At 43.6% G+C, this 13406-nt stretch overlaps 1 protein-coding gene across 4 annotated transcripts in view; it reads right to left on the minus strand.

Annotated features, from left to right (window-relative positions):
* Positions 1 to 13406, minus strand: part of phactr1 (phosphatase and actin regulator 1) — a 47027-nt gene that overhangs the window by 12820 nt on the left and 20801 nt on the right. Inside the window, exons 1-6 of one of the 4 annotated variants that reach the window (XM_086270266.1) lie at positions 8470 to 8819; positions 4724 to 4888; positions 1394 to 1474; positions 699 to 824; positions 416 to 613; positions 75 to 249 (exon numbers count right to left, since the gene is read on the minus strand). In XM_086270266.1, the coding sequence (XP_086126392.1) occupies positions 75 to 249; positions 416 to 613; positions 699 to 824; positions 1394 to 1474; positions 4724 to 4888; positions 8470 to 8743 (1019 nt within the window). In that variant the 5' untranslated portion in view covers positions 8744 to 8819. Of the gene's footprint in view, positions 1 to 74; positions 337 to 415; positions 614 to 698; positions 825 to 1393; positions 1475 to 4723; positions 4889 to 8469; positions 8820 to 13406 lie in introns of those variants that run through there. The other 3 variants (XM_086270264.1, XM_086270263.1, XM_086270267.1) reach the window with 3 other exon arrangements.

Below are 13406 nucleotides of genomic sequence, written 5' to 3' on the forward strand. Positions count from 1 at the left end.
GATCAATTTAATGAGCCTTTTGACTTTTCGCTGATATTTTCTTGACTTTCTGGCCTCTGCGGTGTGATCCTCACCTCTCAAACCTCTGCATGGTGAGGGCCAGGGTTTTGTTCAGCTCCTCTATGATTCGGCTGGGCGGGTGGAGAGGAACAGGCAGGGTCCCGTACTGCAGTGAGTGTGCACCCATTGGAGCATGGCTGGGAGGGGCGGGGCACTTCTGGAAGGCGATAGAAGAGGGCTCCATGCTCCCTGCAGGTACGGAGATCATGAGCTTCTTCGGAGGTAGAGGAGGAGACAACTTAGCCGACATGCATGGCAACTTCACGGGGGCGCCGTCTGCACGAGGAGGTGGACGTGGGAGGATTAGGCACACGCGCACTAATGCGGTTGTGAGCACGCATGGAGACACACTCACCTGTAATGTGATTGGGTAGCCTGTTGAAAGGCTTGGGTGGCAGAGCGGGAGGTTGTTTGTGTAGCGTTGGAGGTCTGCAGAGGGTTGATTCAGCACCATCAGCCTGATATACGATAGACTTCTTTGTGGGCGGAGCCTGACTGGATTTCTGGGTGTGGTCCTGTTGAGCATCACTAGGCATTTGAAACTCCAGGGAGCCTGGGGGAAACAACAAAGGAGTCAGAGACCACTGTGAATCAAATACCTAAAGAGGTTTCAGTGGTTCTGAGGCTGTGCTGCCTACCTACAGCTGCTCCTGCTGCTCCCTCCATCAGCTCACTACCTTCAGACTCCGACAGGCTGGAGCCAAGCACCGAGGAACGACCATTCTCTATCTTCACCTCCTCCCGGATGGTCAGAGATGCACCATCTGCACAGAAAGATGCACATTGGTGTTCAAAAGTAGGTAAAAAATGAAAAAACAGAGCAAAGGATCTCCTTATGTAGCATTTTTTTCAAATTTTGCTTAGAGAAAATATGAATCACGTAACAGTGTAGTTTTCAAAGATAGATAGGGAGAAACACCCAGGTAGAGCAGCTGGATGTGAGGGAATGGTGGTAAGGATCAGACAGGCACACATATTCCTAAGCTCAGTCTTGTCATGATAAAGCTGACTGGTGTGCTGTAAGTAAACTTGTCACTGGATTTACTGACACTTAAAAAATGAGTTACAACTGTGCACAAGCTTGCGTGAGTCTTTGGTGCGCTGCAGCACTTAAACAGCACCACCCCACTGATGACAGAACAATGTGAGAGACTCAAACCAATCAAAGTGCAAGAGAAAAGGCATGAATCACAACTGAGAAGCTGCAACCGGAAAAATCTTACTTTACATTTGAATTTGAATCTAAAATCAAAATCAGGCCGCAAACAAAGAGAACAACTAATACTACAACACTGGCCACTTTCTTTCTCACCTTCGCTGTGTGGAGCCTCACCTTTCTCATAGACCTCCTTTAGGAGTCCCTTCTTGATGAGCTCCTCTCTGCTCTGGCGAGTGGACATCTTCCTCTCCAACACTGAGGGAGCACAGAGGAGGAGACGTCAGAAACGACTAGAACAGGAAGAAAGCTGCTGCGCTGGATGCTAACAGAGTTATCAGGATCGAGGAACGAGTCAGCTGCAGCAGCTGTTTCTTTGGACTTGCTGCTGCTTCCAGCACTGCTGCTGTGTGCCAAGGAAATATCATGTGACTGACCCTCTGAGCTGTGCGCACAAACATAACACTACCAGTTCACTGATCCTCTGACAGAGATGCCTACTCGCCTCCTCACTCCTAAACATTTCCCGTAAATAACACTTTTTCATTTTCTAGCATATCCAGCATGAGCTGTGAAAACGTATCTTTTCCAATGCCATTTTGATTGGTAGGGTTTGAGACAATATCAGTAAAGTGTTAGGGTGGGGGAGTTAATAAAAGCAATATTACAATACTACAAGTCTTTTTTTTTTTTTTTAAACCCTGACATACACTATATCTAATGAAGTCATTTAATGGCGTTTGTAATGCGTTTTTCTGTGTTGCTTTCTAACAGCTCAGTTTGGTAAACTGATATCTACACATCACCCACACACATAGTAATGCAGGATTATTGTCTAACTGATGCATTTTGTCTTATATAGCCTTTATGGAGCAAAAGTCTTGAACTACCCCGTGGAAAAGAGAAGCAACAATTTATTAAAACGCGCACAAACACACATGAAAATACAGTATTTAAGGCAAAAACTGAGTTTGTAAAATTGTAACGACCTTGAATGTCAGTATTTGGTAAAACCACCTTTATTCTTCAACAAGAGCTGAACTCTCTTAGGGCAGCTTTCTAGTGACTTCTCTTCTAGGAGTAACCCGTGAAGCTCTTTTCTGAGTGGTTTCTGTCATATTTCAGGCTGTATATCACAAAATCACTGGGTTTTCATTAGAAGTTAGCGAGCGTGGTCTCTGCCTATTCAGCTAACCATGAAAACCCCCCCAAAACAATTCTAATGGTCGTCAAACCACATCTTTATTTATGTATACACTGAGGTGTCAACACTCATTGTTAAGGGTACAGAGGCGCTGGTCTAATGTTGTCTTTATGGGAAAAAGCCTCGAGAAGTCTTCAAAAATAGTTCTTCAGGCTTTTTAAAGGACATTCAAAGCTCTTCTTTGGATGTTGCCCCCCCTTCTGTTCCGTTTCTGTTCCCACGTTGTTTGAGTCCAGGCTGTGGGGAGGCCAATCCATGACTGACAGTTCCATACAGGTATGCTTTTACTAGATTGGCAGTGTGTTTGGGTTCGCTGTCATGCTGAAAATGAAGCTGTTGTAAAACAAATGCTCTCCATTCCAATGTTTCTTTGAGAATCACCTTGTTGATGCAATAATACTATTTTATGTCTGTCAAACTTTGTGTGATCTTTGATATGTTTCATAGATTCAGCTAAAGAAAGTGGAGAAAAAGTGCCCAGGGATACAATGTAAAACTGGTTCCGTATATGTTGCCCCAGTGTCAATGTATTGTAGTCATAACTGTCTGTGTTTCCTACAGTAAACCCTATTCAACCCCACAGCTATATTTTTACTTGAAGCACGAAAATCTGGATAATCCAATGCACCTTGACTGCATGACAGCAGGGTGCAGCAAAAGCACACGGTACACGCAACGTGTAGCACCTGTGCGCACGTACACATGCTATAAAACGTATACTGTTCATTATCTGGGTGCAGAGAAGGCAGGAAGGTTTTCAGCAGGGTAAAAAAAAAAGTGTAACTGCTATGACAGCTGGGGGAACAGCTTGGCTGCAGGAAGCCTCTCTTCACCCCTCTGCTGCGTGTTTGCGTCGCTCAGTGAGAGCAGGATGTAAAATGATTCAGCCAGCTGAGAAACAACAACAACAGCGGCTATTTCGGCATCCAAATCCAACACTTTCCTTCGCTTCACAGCTTAGTACTCGCTGAATATTGTAGCCCCGAGCCAGACATATGAAACTACTTTTCAAATTTGCTCACTGCTTTGAATGAAGTGTTAATTCACTGTTAAAGAGACAACACGTCGGCTGGCGAACTCCATTTGAAGCTCACTTGTTGCTACGGCCAACATTAATGATCAATTCTTCCACAGCTGCTGTGTTGGCATCTCTGAACAGCAGTGGAATTAACAGCTTTCAGCAACAGCATTTAAAAAAAGTCAAGTATAAGTTCATTGTGTAAGAACACGAATACACTGATGTCTGGAATAGCAGTTTGGCTGATCCCAATGTTTATTGCATTTATGCATTTCATCACACCACCTGAGAAAAAGCACAAATTCAGTCATTCTGATTTATGAGGCTGGATCCCAAATATACAAGGGCACCAAAACTGAAAGAATACAAATCAGTTACTATGTTTCCGCTGTGCTGACTATTCTTTATCTGTAGAAAAGTCTTTATGATGAAGACGGAGCCTGTAACAGCTCACGAATTTGACTAAACAAGTGGGAGGTGACGTTTACCTTCTTGCTTCCAGCTGTTAGCAGAAGTCTTTCTTCTGAGTTTATTACATACCTGCAGAATCAGAAAGCAGCAGGATCCTCTATTGAGTGGATACACATGTGAGAGAGCAGCCTCATTAATGACTGACAGCGATGCCACTAATGAGGATCTAACAGCAAATGGAGTTTTGCACTTTTCTTGACATGGATGGGCTGTCACACAGGTCAGCCCATCCACGTCACAGGTCAAAGCTATAAGTTTGAACATCCTAGGTGACTTCCTTCGTGAGTTATCACATTCACAAGATTTTCAATAAACTTGACCTCTGACTTGAGGTCAAGGTCACTGAACTTCAAACTCCAGAGTTTTAGTGGATGCACCTATGGTATCAATTTGAAAATTAATTATTCTTCACTTGGATTTTAGAGCTAAATAAAGATGCTGCATTCATGGTCTAATGGAAATGTCCAGGATTCCAATCCAGCTACAAACCTTTGCATTCGCATTATGTATACTTCCAAAATTGAATTCAGTGGACAAATGAAGGTTGATATTACTTGTTCCTGCTTAATATCTACATACAGCCATTCTTTGCTTATATGACGTATCAGACTATAATGACTGGACTCATGAAATCTCCCTGTGCATAGCCAGACACAACCATGCACAGTAGACTTTTGATGCTAACATTTTAAAGGACAGCGTCTCTCAAGGCTGTTGCTAGGTGTCAGAGATGGGAGTGAGGCAGAGAGGACAGAAAGGCGCAGAGCTGGCTGCTGACCTGCAGATGTGCTGTTTACAGAGTTTTGGTTCTCACCTGCAGACGTCTGCTTAAACTTCTCACTCTTCTTCTTCCTCCACTTCCAGGGTTTGAACAGACGACCCAGGGTGGCGAATTTGCTCCGCCGCCGGATGGGGGGCGTGTGCGTACCCGGTACCAGCGAATCAGAGCGCATCGCTGCCAACCTCTCCACTTCCTCAGCTGAAAAGACAACATTAACAAGCAGATAAACAAAATGCATAAAAACATTGTTTTTGTGGTTTTGACTCACTTAATTTTGCGCTTTTTATTCCAACGCTTAGCACAACAACGTATTTGTTCGGATATTTGGCGTTATGACGACTGGCAGTTGGCATCTGGGTGACTGATATAGTCTGAGTTCTTTTTTAGGAAGAGTGTAGCACAAATTTGAAAACCTGATGCCTTTTCTCAGATAAACATCGCCATAAAAGGAAGACCTTCGGGTAATGACCCAAAAATTGTTTTTTCAAGAAATCATTCTGGATAATGATCTGATTAATGACCATTTTATTAAAGCCTCAGCCAGGTGGGCACAAAGTAAATGAGCTATTATTCTATAGCTTATTAACTGATAATGGGACCCTTTTAACCCACAGTTAAGTAGAACAGATGATCGCTGCTCTCTGCTTCAAATGTCAGAGGACATTTTCTGCCAGGGGGGTTTTGCATAATCAAGTCAGGTAAAGCTTATTTGGATCGCTTTCAATCACAGCTAATGTGTCAGGTGGCCACAGCAGCAGAAACCTTATGTAAGAAGGAGGAGAGAAAAACTTGGACAGAGAGGAGTTAGCCAGCTACAACACAGACCAAAGGGGGGGGGGGGGTTCAGTGGTGAAAATCTGATAGAATTATAACCTCTTCAACTGTGAGCCTTCCCTTTCCCATGTTTTCCATTAACCCTCTTCCTCTGAGCTACAATTCCCCCCACCCCACAGGGACTTTCCTCAAAGTAATCATGCTGGAGGCCACTCTATACAGCATGCTCCGATTTTCCATTTGAAATTACACCTTTCCCATTACACACACACACACACACACACACACACACACACACACAACATCCTCTACAAAACAAGGGCAGAGCCAGCAGCAATAAAGGGGGGGAAGGAAGGCAACATTTCAGCAGGCAGCAGAGGATGTAAACCTGCACACACACGACAGAAGCATGCAGTGCAAACAGATACTTGTCAGACAGATGAATGGAAAGATGGAAATGAATCCAAACACATGGAATGTTTCGAATTTGGGTGAAGTAAACTTAATTCAACTGGGAATGTTGTACAAGTAATTGAGGAATGACAGGGAAAATCTGGCAGTAAAACATAGGAATGTTTTGCAAAATCATGTGCGGCTCAGAGTCAAAGATGCTTGTTTTCCACATCAAAAGCAGACAGATGTGGAGGTTCTGGACGCCTCCTAGGTGAGGTGTTTCAGGCATGGCCAAATGGAGGCAGACTGAGGAGAGATTACATCTGTCAGCTGGCCTGGGAAAGCCTGACTGCTCCCCAGAATGAGGTGGCTAAGGAGAGAGATGTTTGGACATGTGTGTTTAGATTGCTGTCCCTGTGATGTGGACCCCGATAAGCAGGAGACAATGGATGATGGATGGATAAAAGACTGTTGTATATTATCACTGCCTTCAGTTCTATTACAAAAATACAGTACGACTTGACCATCAGTCTACCTTTAAGTCAAAATCTTTGAAGCTGTGTTTTTGCCAGTGATTTCTCCTCTATTTGAAACATTATCAGCAGTTGATGGACAAACCAGCCATGTGTAAACTGGTAGGCAGCTGCAGACGGGAGGCGATGACATCCTTCGGGAGGCCTTGTTGGAAGAGAGATGTCAGTTCAAATCTGCACCAACACTGTACCTGCCATTGAGAGTTCCTTCAACAACATCCAGTCAGCCCCCCCTCATCCTCCCCTCCCTAACCCCTCAGTAGACACTCTGAGTCTGTGTAGCATCCCTGTGTGAACGTCAGAGCTCACGGAAACCTCCCTTGCACAAAGGCTCTCTCAATGAAGCGTCTCCAGCACCTAAAGCAGTAAAATTAGTGTTTCCAGGACAACAGTGACATCATTCGACTGCAAAAAACCCCCAAAACTATGCAGATTTTGAGGTGATGACATACTGTGTTTGTCTCATCTTTTGTCTCCTTACACAAAAGGTGTCTTCTCCCTCCTGGTGTAGTCCAACCCCCCCTCGCCACAAGCAGTGGAGCGAGAGCAGCAGTGAGTCAGAGGGCTCAGACTCACACTGCAGGGAGACATTCTTTCAGTCTGACCTGGGGTCTGTTATCTCACTGATGCCTCAAAACACTGACTCACTGAACAACAAGCTCGAAAACAACTTGGTTCAGCCAAAACAACGATGCTGGAAGGCCTGTGTTACGACTGAATTTCTTAGCTGATTCATAGTTTTAGTTTTTGTTTCTCTCTCTCTTTTTTTTAAATGGCCTTGCTACTGGGCATCAAGCAAAATAAGACTCGCCACCCCCCCAAACTGCAGTTCCTCTGATGGCCACTTGAGGCTGTCTCCAAAAGAGTGTCAGTCCCACAGACCATATAAAAGATGTGAGTAGCTGTTGTGATGCCATCCACTGGTTTCTTGACAGTGGATGGCATTAACATTTTCACCATCACTAACTTAGCCAATGAGCAAATGTTTTTGAAACTAACGGCTTGTTAATCACAAGGCATGAAATTCACTGACCAGCAGTAGCCACTGTCATCTTTTTATACAGTCTATGCTGGCACCAGCTGTTGCATCAATTGACTTGACTTGTGTTGATTTGTGGAGGAAAAACAAGAACGCCAACAGTCTGAAACATCTTCAAGTAAACAATAAATGAAGAGGAAATGTTACTGTCACTGCAAACCAGTTTCTTCATTACTGAGTTTACTGAAAAATGACGTTTTTGATCATCTGTTGAAGATCCTCTGTCAAGAAAACTCCAAACGAGTTCTGGTTATCTCTTCTCAAACAAATCGTGCCAGTAAAACCAGGTTTTGAAAGGGCTGCTCACTAAATCCCCGGTGGCTGATTAAGCAATTTAAATCAAGTGGCTGAGTTTTATTAAAGAACAAAGCCTCCACTGATCCACACGCTAAGGTTTTCAAATAAAACCACAAGCTGATTAAATGAACAGATTCTATGATTAGCTATTGATCTCTGTTATTTAAGCCAGAGCAACTATTGACGTTGTGTGTGTTTGAGATGAACTGCTGCAGTGATGGCTCCATAAATTGATTTCTGTATTGACAGAAAATTCATCAGCATCAGTGCAGATAATAATCCACCGACAGTCTGAACTTGAAGTGATAGTTATAGCAGTTAATAAGGGAAAAGACTAAACCATACGATGATGTTTGGTTTGTGGAATCCAGTAAGACAAAACCAGAAAATTTCCCAGCTCTCTATATTAACTGAAACTATAGCGATCCGTGCGTGGAATGCCCTGAACTTCTGCTTTCACGATGCAAACAGGGAAGCAAAACAAAAACTGGACTTGAAATCATGCGCTTACAGTGAAGCTCCAGCCACACCACAGCCCCGTGACAGCGAAGAAGACTCAGCAGAGGCTTTCAAACAGCATCAGCTATTGTTAACCTCACTGTAAAGTAAAACAGATTCAATACAGGGATCTGATCTGAGCGCTGACCCCGACCCCCACCAGCAGGCAGGGAGCGATGAGCACAATCATTTAAAAAGCAGGAGTACTCCTCCTCCTGCTCTCAAAGCAACCTGAAGCGTCTCACCGTCCAGCGGCTCGGCTCCTCGGCAGTTGCTGCAGATGTGTTTGATCTCCTTGCAGTGGATCATGAACGGCGTGTTGTTGTTGTTGTTCGCGGCGGGCTCATGATGATGCTGAAGCTGATGCTTCTCGGAGCTGTTACGGGACTTCATCCTGGTCAGGCAGAAAGCTCTCCTTCTCTTCCTCAGCTCCCCCTCTTCGGACGCCGGGGTTGAGGATGTGCCGTGGGTCTTAGGTCCGGACCACGAGCACATCACGTCTCCTCCACAGCCCGCCATGTTTGAGCTGGACTGCAGGAATAGACCCTCTCGCCCTCTGCTCCGCTAGAGGGGATTTCAAACGGTTTGCTGCTCTGTCCACCCCCTGCAAGTCAACCAACATACGACGCTGTTTCCCCTCAGTTCCTACAAAATAAAAGCCCACAAGCTGTGCTCTTCTTTTTCAGATCTGCAACCAAGCTGGTACCTTCACAACCATGTCACCAGGTTACACGCGTCCCCGGCCACAAATCTTTCGGTGAACCCCAGCCAGCTAGTTTCTACGATCCCCCCCCCCCCCCCCCTCTCTCATCAGACACATAAAGGAATGTGTACACAGGATGAAGAGTACTGACTGTATCCTACTGAAAAAAGTAACCCTCACAACACACCTTCACTCGCTTCTTCTGCTGGGAGCTGCAGCAGGTCGTCCTCTAGGGAGGGCAGCTTTTGGCACCTTCAAAGTCTTGTGATATGAATCCACTGTGATAGTGAGCTGCTGCTACTATGTTTTACCTCCCACTTAGCTTGAACATCTGAACGTCTCAAAAACTAACTGCAGTGTTTTCATCCTAAATTTGTTGAATAAAAAAATGCCAATTTTCTGGCAAAGTACTGGAAGTACTCAGCCCACACTAGCCTCAGCAGTGTGAGAAAGAGGCAGGAAAAATGAATGACTCCTGGATGAACCAACTGCGCATGGGCCCCTGGACATGCCTACTGGATAATCCGGCCCAGGCCACTTCTTACACTTTATTTAAACAGCTGTAGCATCTAAACTTGTACTTGTTTTTGCCACAAGTTTGGGTCTTGTGGAATCTTATATTAGTCCATGTTTTATCCTTTGAATCGCCTCTTGCATTTGACATTAAATTGGGAAGGGAGACACAACAGTGTCAGAATGAGGCTCTCTGTGTTGTTGTACTTGTTTTTGCCACAAGTTTGGGTCTTGTCTATTGTCAGGCTAACAGAGAAAAAAAAACTCCATTATGCCCTGACCATGCACTCCACCTGTATCATTTCCTACTCTTCCTAGGATAATCTCTCTCTAATCTTAACCAAACTGGAGCTTTCATGCAAAATATTACAGAAATCCCTGTTTACAACACGTACACTACAAAAAGCAATAAATCACTGAATGCAATTCATGGTCTCTGCAGAAAAATTGAATAGTGACATCAAATAGGCGTTACTGTAAGTTGTCATCTTTATGTGGAATATGTATTTGGTGACAACAAAAATATTGCTCCACTTCAACCTAGAAAGACCAAGAAAAATAATCAGCCACATCGCCCCCTTTACCTATTAACTAAAAAAAACAAACAAACAAACAAACAAACAAAAAAGAGTGTTAAGTAGAAGGTGAGGTGGAGGTGAGCTGCAACGGAGCTTGCAAGTTAAAGCTGGTTAAATAGCACTCCCTATATGGTATTTGTCAAATGGACGAGTAGAAGATTTGGAAGAGGAAAAAACGCATATCTACAGGCTGAAATGTTTGTGGCTCCACTGACTGATACTCAGTGTTCCATTTACTGTACCCACCAATGAACCATTATATGAAAATTCAAAATACAAGATGATTGTTAAAGCACATGATTAGCTTGTGTGGACAAAAAAAGAAACAGCATTGACAGCATGCTTGCAAATGTCCATTGCTGGCTTACATAGCGTAATATGTATTAGTTTACTACTGATAAAAGAAGCCAGACTTTTAGCAAATAGGATTAAAGATCCAGGTAAAAATAACTTAATACATTCTGAGAAACCTAATGCAAAATACATCTAAAGCTGCTTTTTTGTTGCAGCTAATGAATTTCAAACAAAACTGATTGGTGGCGGAAAAATGACAAGGTACTCTGCATTTAAAAAAAACCCACAATGTAGGCTTAGATGTGCTTTATTAACAAGAAAGCCTATAATCCTCTAGGCATCGTTAGTCTGGCTATCATTCGTTTTTCATTATTTTATTTTGAAGGTCCACTTCCTTTCTGGGTTCCACCTATTTTTCCAGCCTTAGCTTTAACTAGCTCCAGCCCCCATCTCCGCAGCCAATCACAGTCTGCACGCGGATCAATGACGCGCATTCGAGTCGCCGCTTTAGCCAATGAGGTTGAAGCACGGACATTAACGATGTAGTATTTTAAACCAAAGAAGGAAAACCTGGAAAACCAAGGGAATGACTTTTTACATTCAGAAGCAAAGCCACGTAGTCTGCCTGAGTGTGACACGAACAGCTGTCCCTTTTATGTGTTTGAATATACGCTTACTGGCCACTTTATTAGACACACTTTGCCAGGACCTTTGCCTCCTTTTCAGCTACAGGCTGTAGGGTGGCTGTAGCTCAGGTGGCAGAGCAGGTCAGCCACTAATCAGAAGGTCGGTGGTTCGATCCCAGGCTGCCTCCTGGCTGCATGCCAAATATCCTTGGGCAAGATACTAACCCCATGTTTGCCTACTGGTGGTGGTCAGAGGGCCCGGTGGCGCCAGTGTCCGGCAGCCTCGCCTCTGTCAGTGCGCCCCAGGGCAACTGTGGCTACAATGTAGCTTGCCATCGCCTGTGTGTGTGAATGACTGAATGTAGTGTGAAGCGCTTTGGGGTCCTTAGGGACTAGAAAAGCGCTATACAAATGCAGGCCATTTACCATTTTCCATTCAGAACGGCCTCTAAGACAAAGACTAAAGTGCTGGAAACATTCATCTGAGATTTCTGTTCATGTTGACATGACAGCATCATACAGTTGCTGCAGATTTGTCAGCTGTTATGCATGTAAGCCACCTTGCGCTTCATCACCTCCCAAAGATATTGGATTGAGCGTCTAGTGCCTGTGGAGGCCACTGGAGTACAGTGAACTTATTGTTATTTGTCATGTTAAGATCAATCAATCAATCAATCAATCTTTATTGATTTAAACCAGTTTCAAATGATCTGAGCTTTGTCACATGGCATGTTATCCTGCTGGAAGGAGCCATTAGAAGATCAGTGAGCTGTGGTCATAAAGTGATGGAGATGGTTACTCAGGTCTGAATATTGCAACATAAATCAAAACTCATCAGACCAGGCAACATTTTTCCAACCTGCTACATTCAAATTTTGGTGAACAAGTGCAAACTGTAGCCTCAAAATCGAATATATAGATATAATATAGTGCTATATTATCCCAATAGATCATTTCACCATACCAGTGCAGGGTACATACCAGTTCTACCATTCCCACCATCACCTGATTATTGCATGTCTGATCATTGGGGTTCCCTCTCTAATGTTGTAAGGTTGTTACTTTACAATATAACGGTCCTTTAGTCAGTGTTAATTTGTAAATAACACTGAATTTGAAGTGGTATGAAACAAAAATAAATCCACAGTTTTACTGGAAGCGACTAACTCTTCCAGGTTGCAGATTGAAATCTTGAAATGTTCTTGAGGTTCACAGCTGCATAGCTGTGTGTGAGTGTGTGTGTGGGTGGGTGGCTGATCAGTAAAAACAACAAGAAAAAATGACACACATAACAGATCCAAGATTTAAAAGATGAAAACAAAAGTTAAATTTGGAAAGCCTTTTAAAAATAAGCATGAAGAGAGAAATTTGCATATTCTCTGTGGAGGCCAAGCAAGGGTCACAGCCTGTAGCTGCGACTCTCTGCCAGCAGGTGGCGCTCATTTACAACAAATAGGTAAAATACATTAATCCATCTTTCTGAAACAGTGACAGACTGAGCTGCAGGGTGCTGGCTGGTTAGGAGGAGTCACTGTCTAATCATCTGCTATCAACCTCATATTGCAACAGTCATCTGTGATGCACAGGAATACACTAGTAGGCCTTGGATGTGCGTTTGTGTTTGACTGACTAGACCTGTATTTATACAGTCAATCATTTCAGGCTATTTATTGTGTGAATTGTGTGTGGATGCTTACGTATTTATGTAACACTAAGATTAACAAAGCACATGCTCCATTTTCCTTGCTGCAAACGATGAGTCATGGAGGATTTCAAAATCAAAGTACAAGGCTGTGTATTACAAGATGAAAGGCGCACTGTTAATTGAACAAGCCTTGCATCTGGAGTGATCCCGCCTCCTTCAGTATCAGACCTACAGCTCTCACACTTAGCTGAGAGTAAAAACAAGGGCGTAAAATAAAAGAAATGTCCTTTAAGAAGACTTAGAGCAATGAAGTGGTCGGATGAAGTGGATGAGGCTCAATTTAGCAGGGATACAAGTGAGGACCACCATGACTCCTTAAGTGTCACACAGGTGTCTCCACAAGCTTATTCTGATGACTTGCCTGATTTAATACCTCTCTTCGGGTGCTGCTGCTTCCTCCAGTGAGGAGGAGATGGGATACAAGAGCAGCGGTGGGTGAGGACGATCAATAAATCTATGCCCCCAACTAACTTACACATACGCTAAGACTAAATATGGCTGGAAGGCGAGGTGGGTTCACTGTGCACTGGCAGAGCTCAGACTGTAGGTATGATTCACATTACTGGTTTATACTTGCACATTTAATGTATTCAGATATAATGTATCAGCAGTGGGACTACTCATTATGCATTGAGTCATATTATCATTTATAGTGCCCTCAAAAAGAAAAGAAAAAACATAAAAAGTGTTGCTCTATGCAGTAGTCTAAGCAGCAACATTAGTTTCCCTTATAAATGACATGCTTTTGGCAGAGTGTGTCATC

The sequence above is a fragment of the Aulonocara sp. 'chitande type north' Nkhata Bay genome, linkage group LG17, assembly GCF_057382095.1.
Source record: "Aulonocara sp. 'chitande type north' Nkhata Bay isolate Kocher_YH1m ecotype deep benthic linkage group LG17, A_spYH_male_GT1.1, whole genome shotgun sequence".
Lineage (NCBI taxonomy): Eukaryota > Metazoa > Chordata > Actinopteri > Cichliformes > Cichlidae > Aulonocara > Aulonocara sp. 'chitande type north' Nkhata Bay.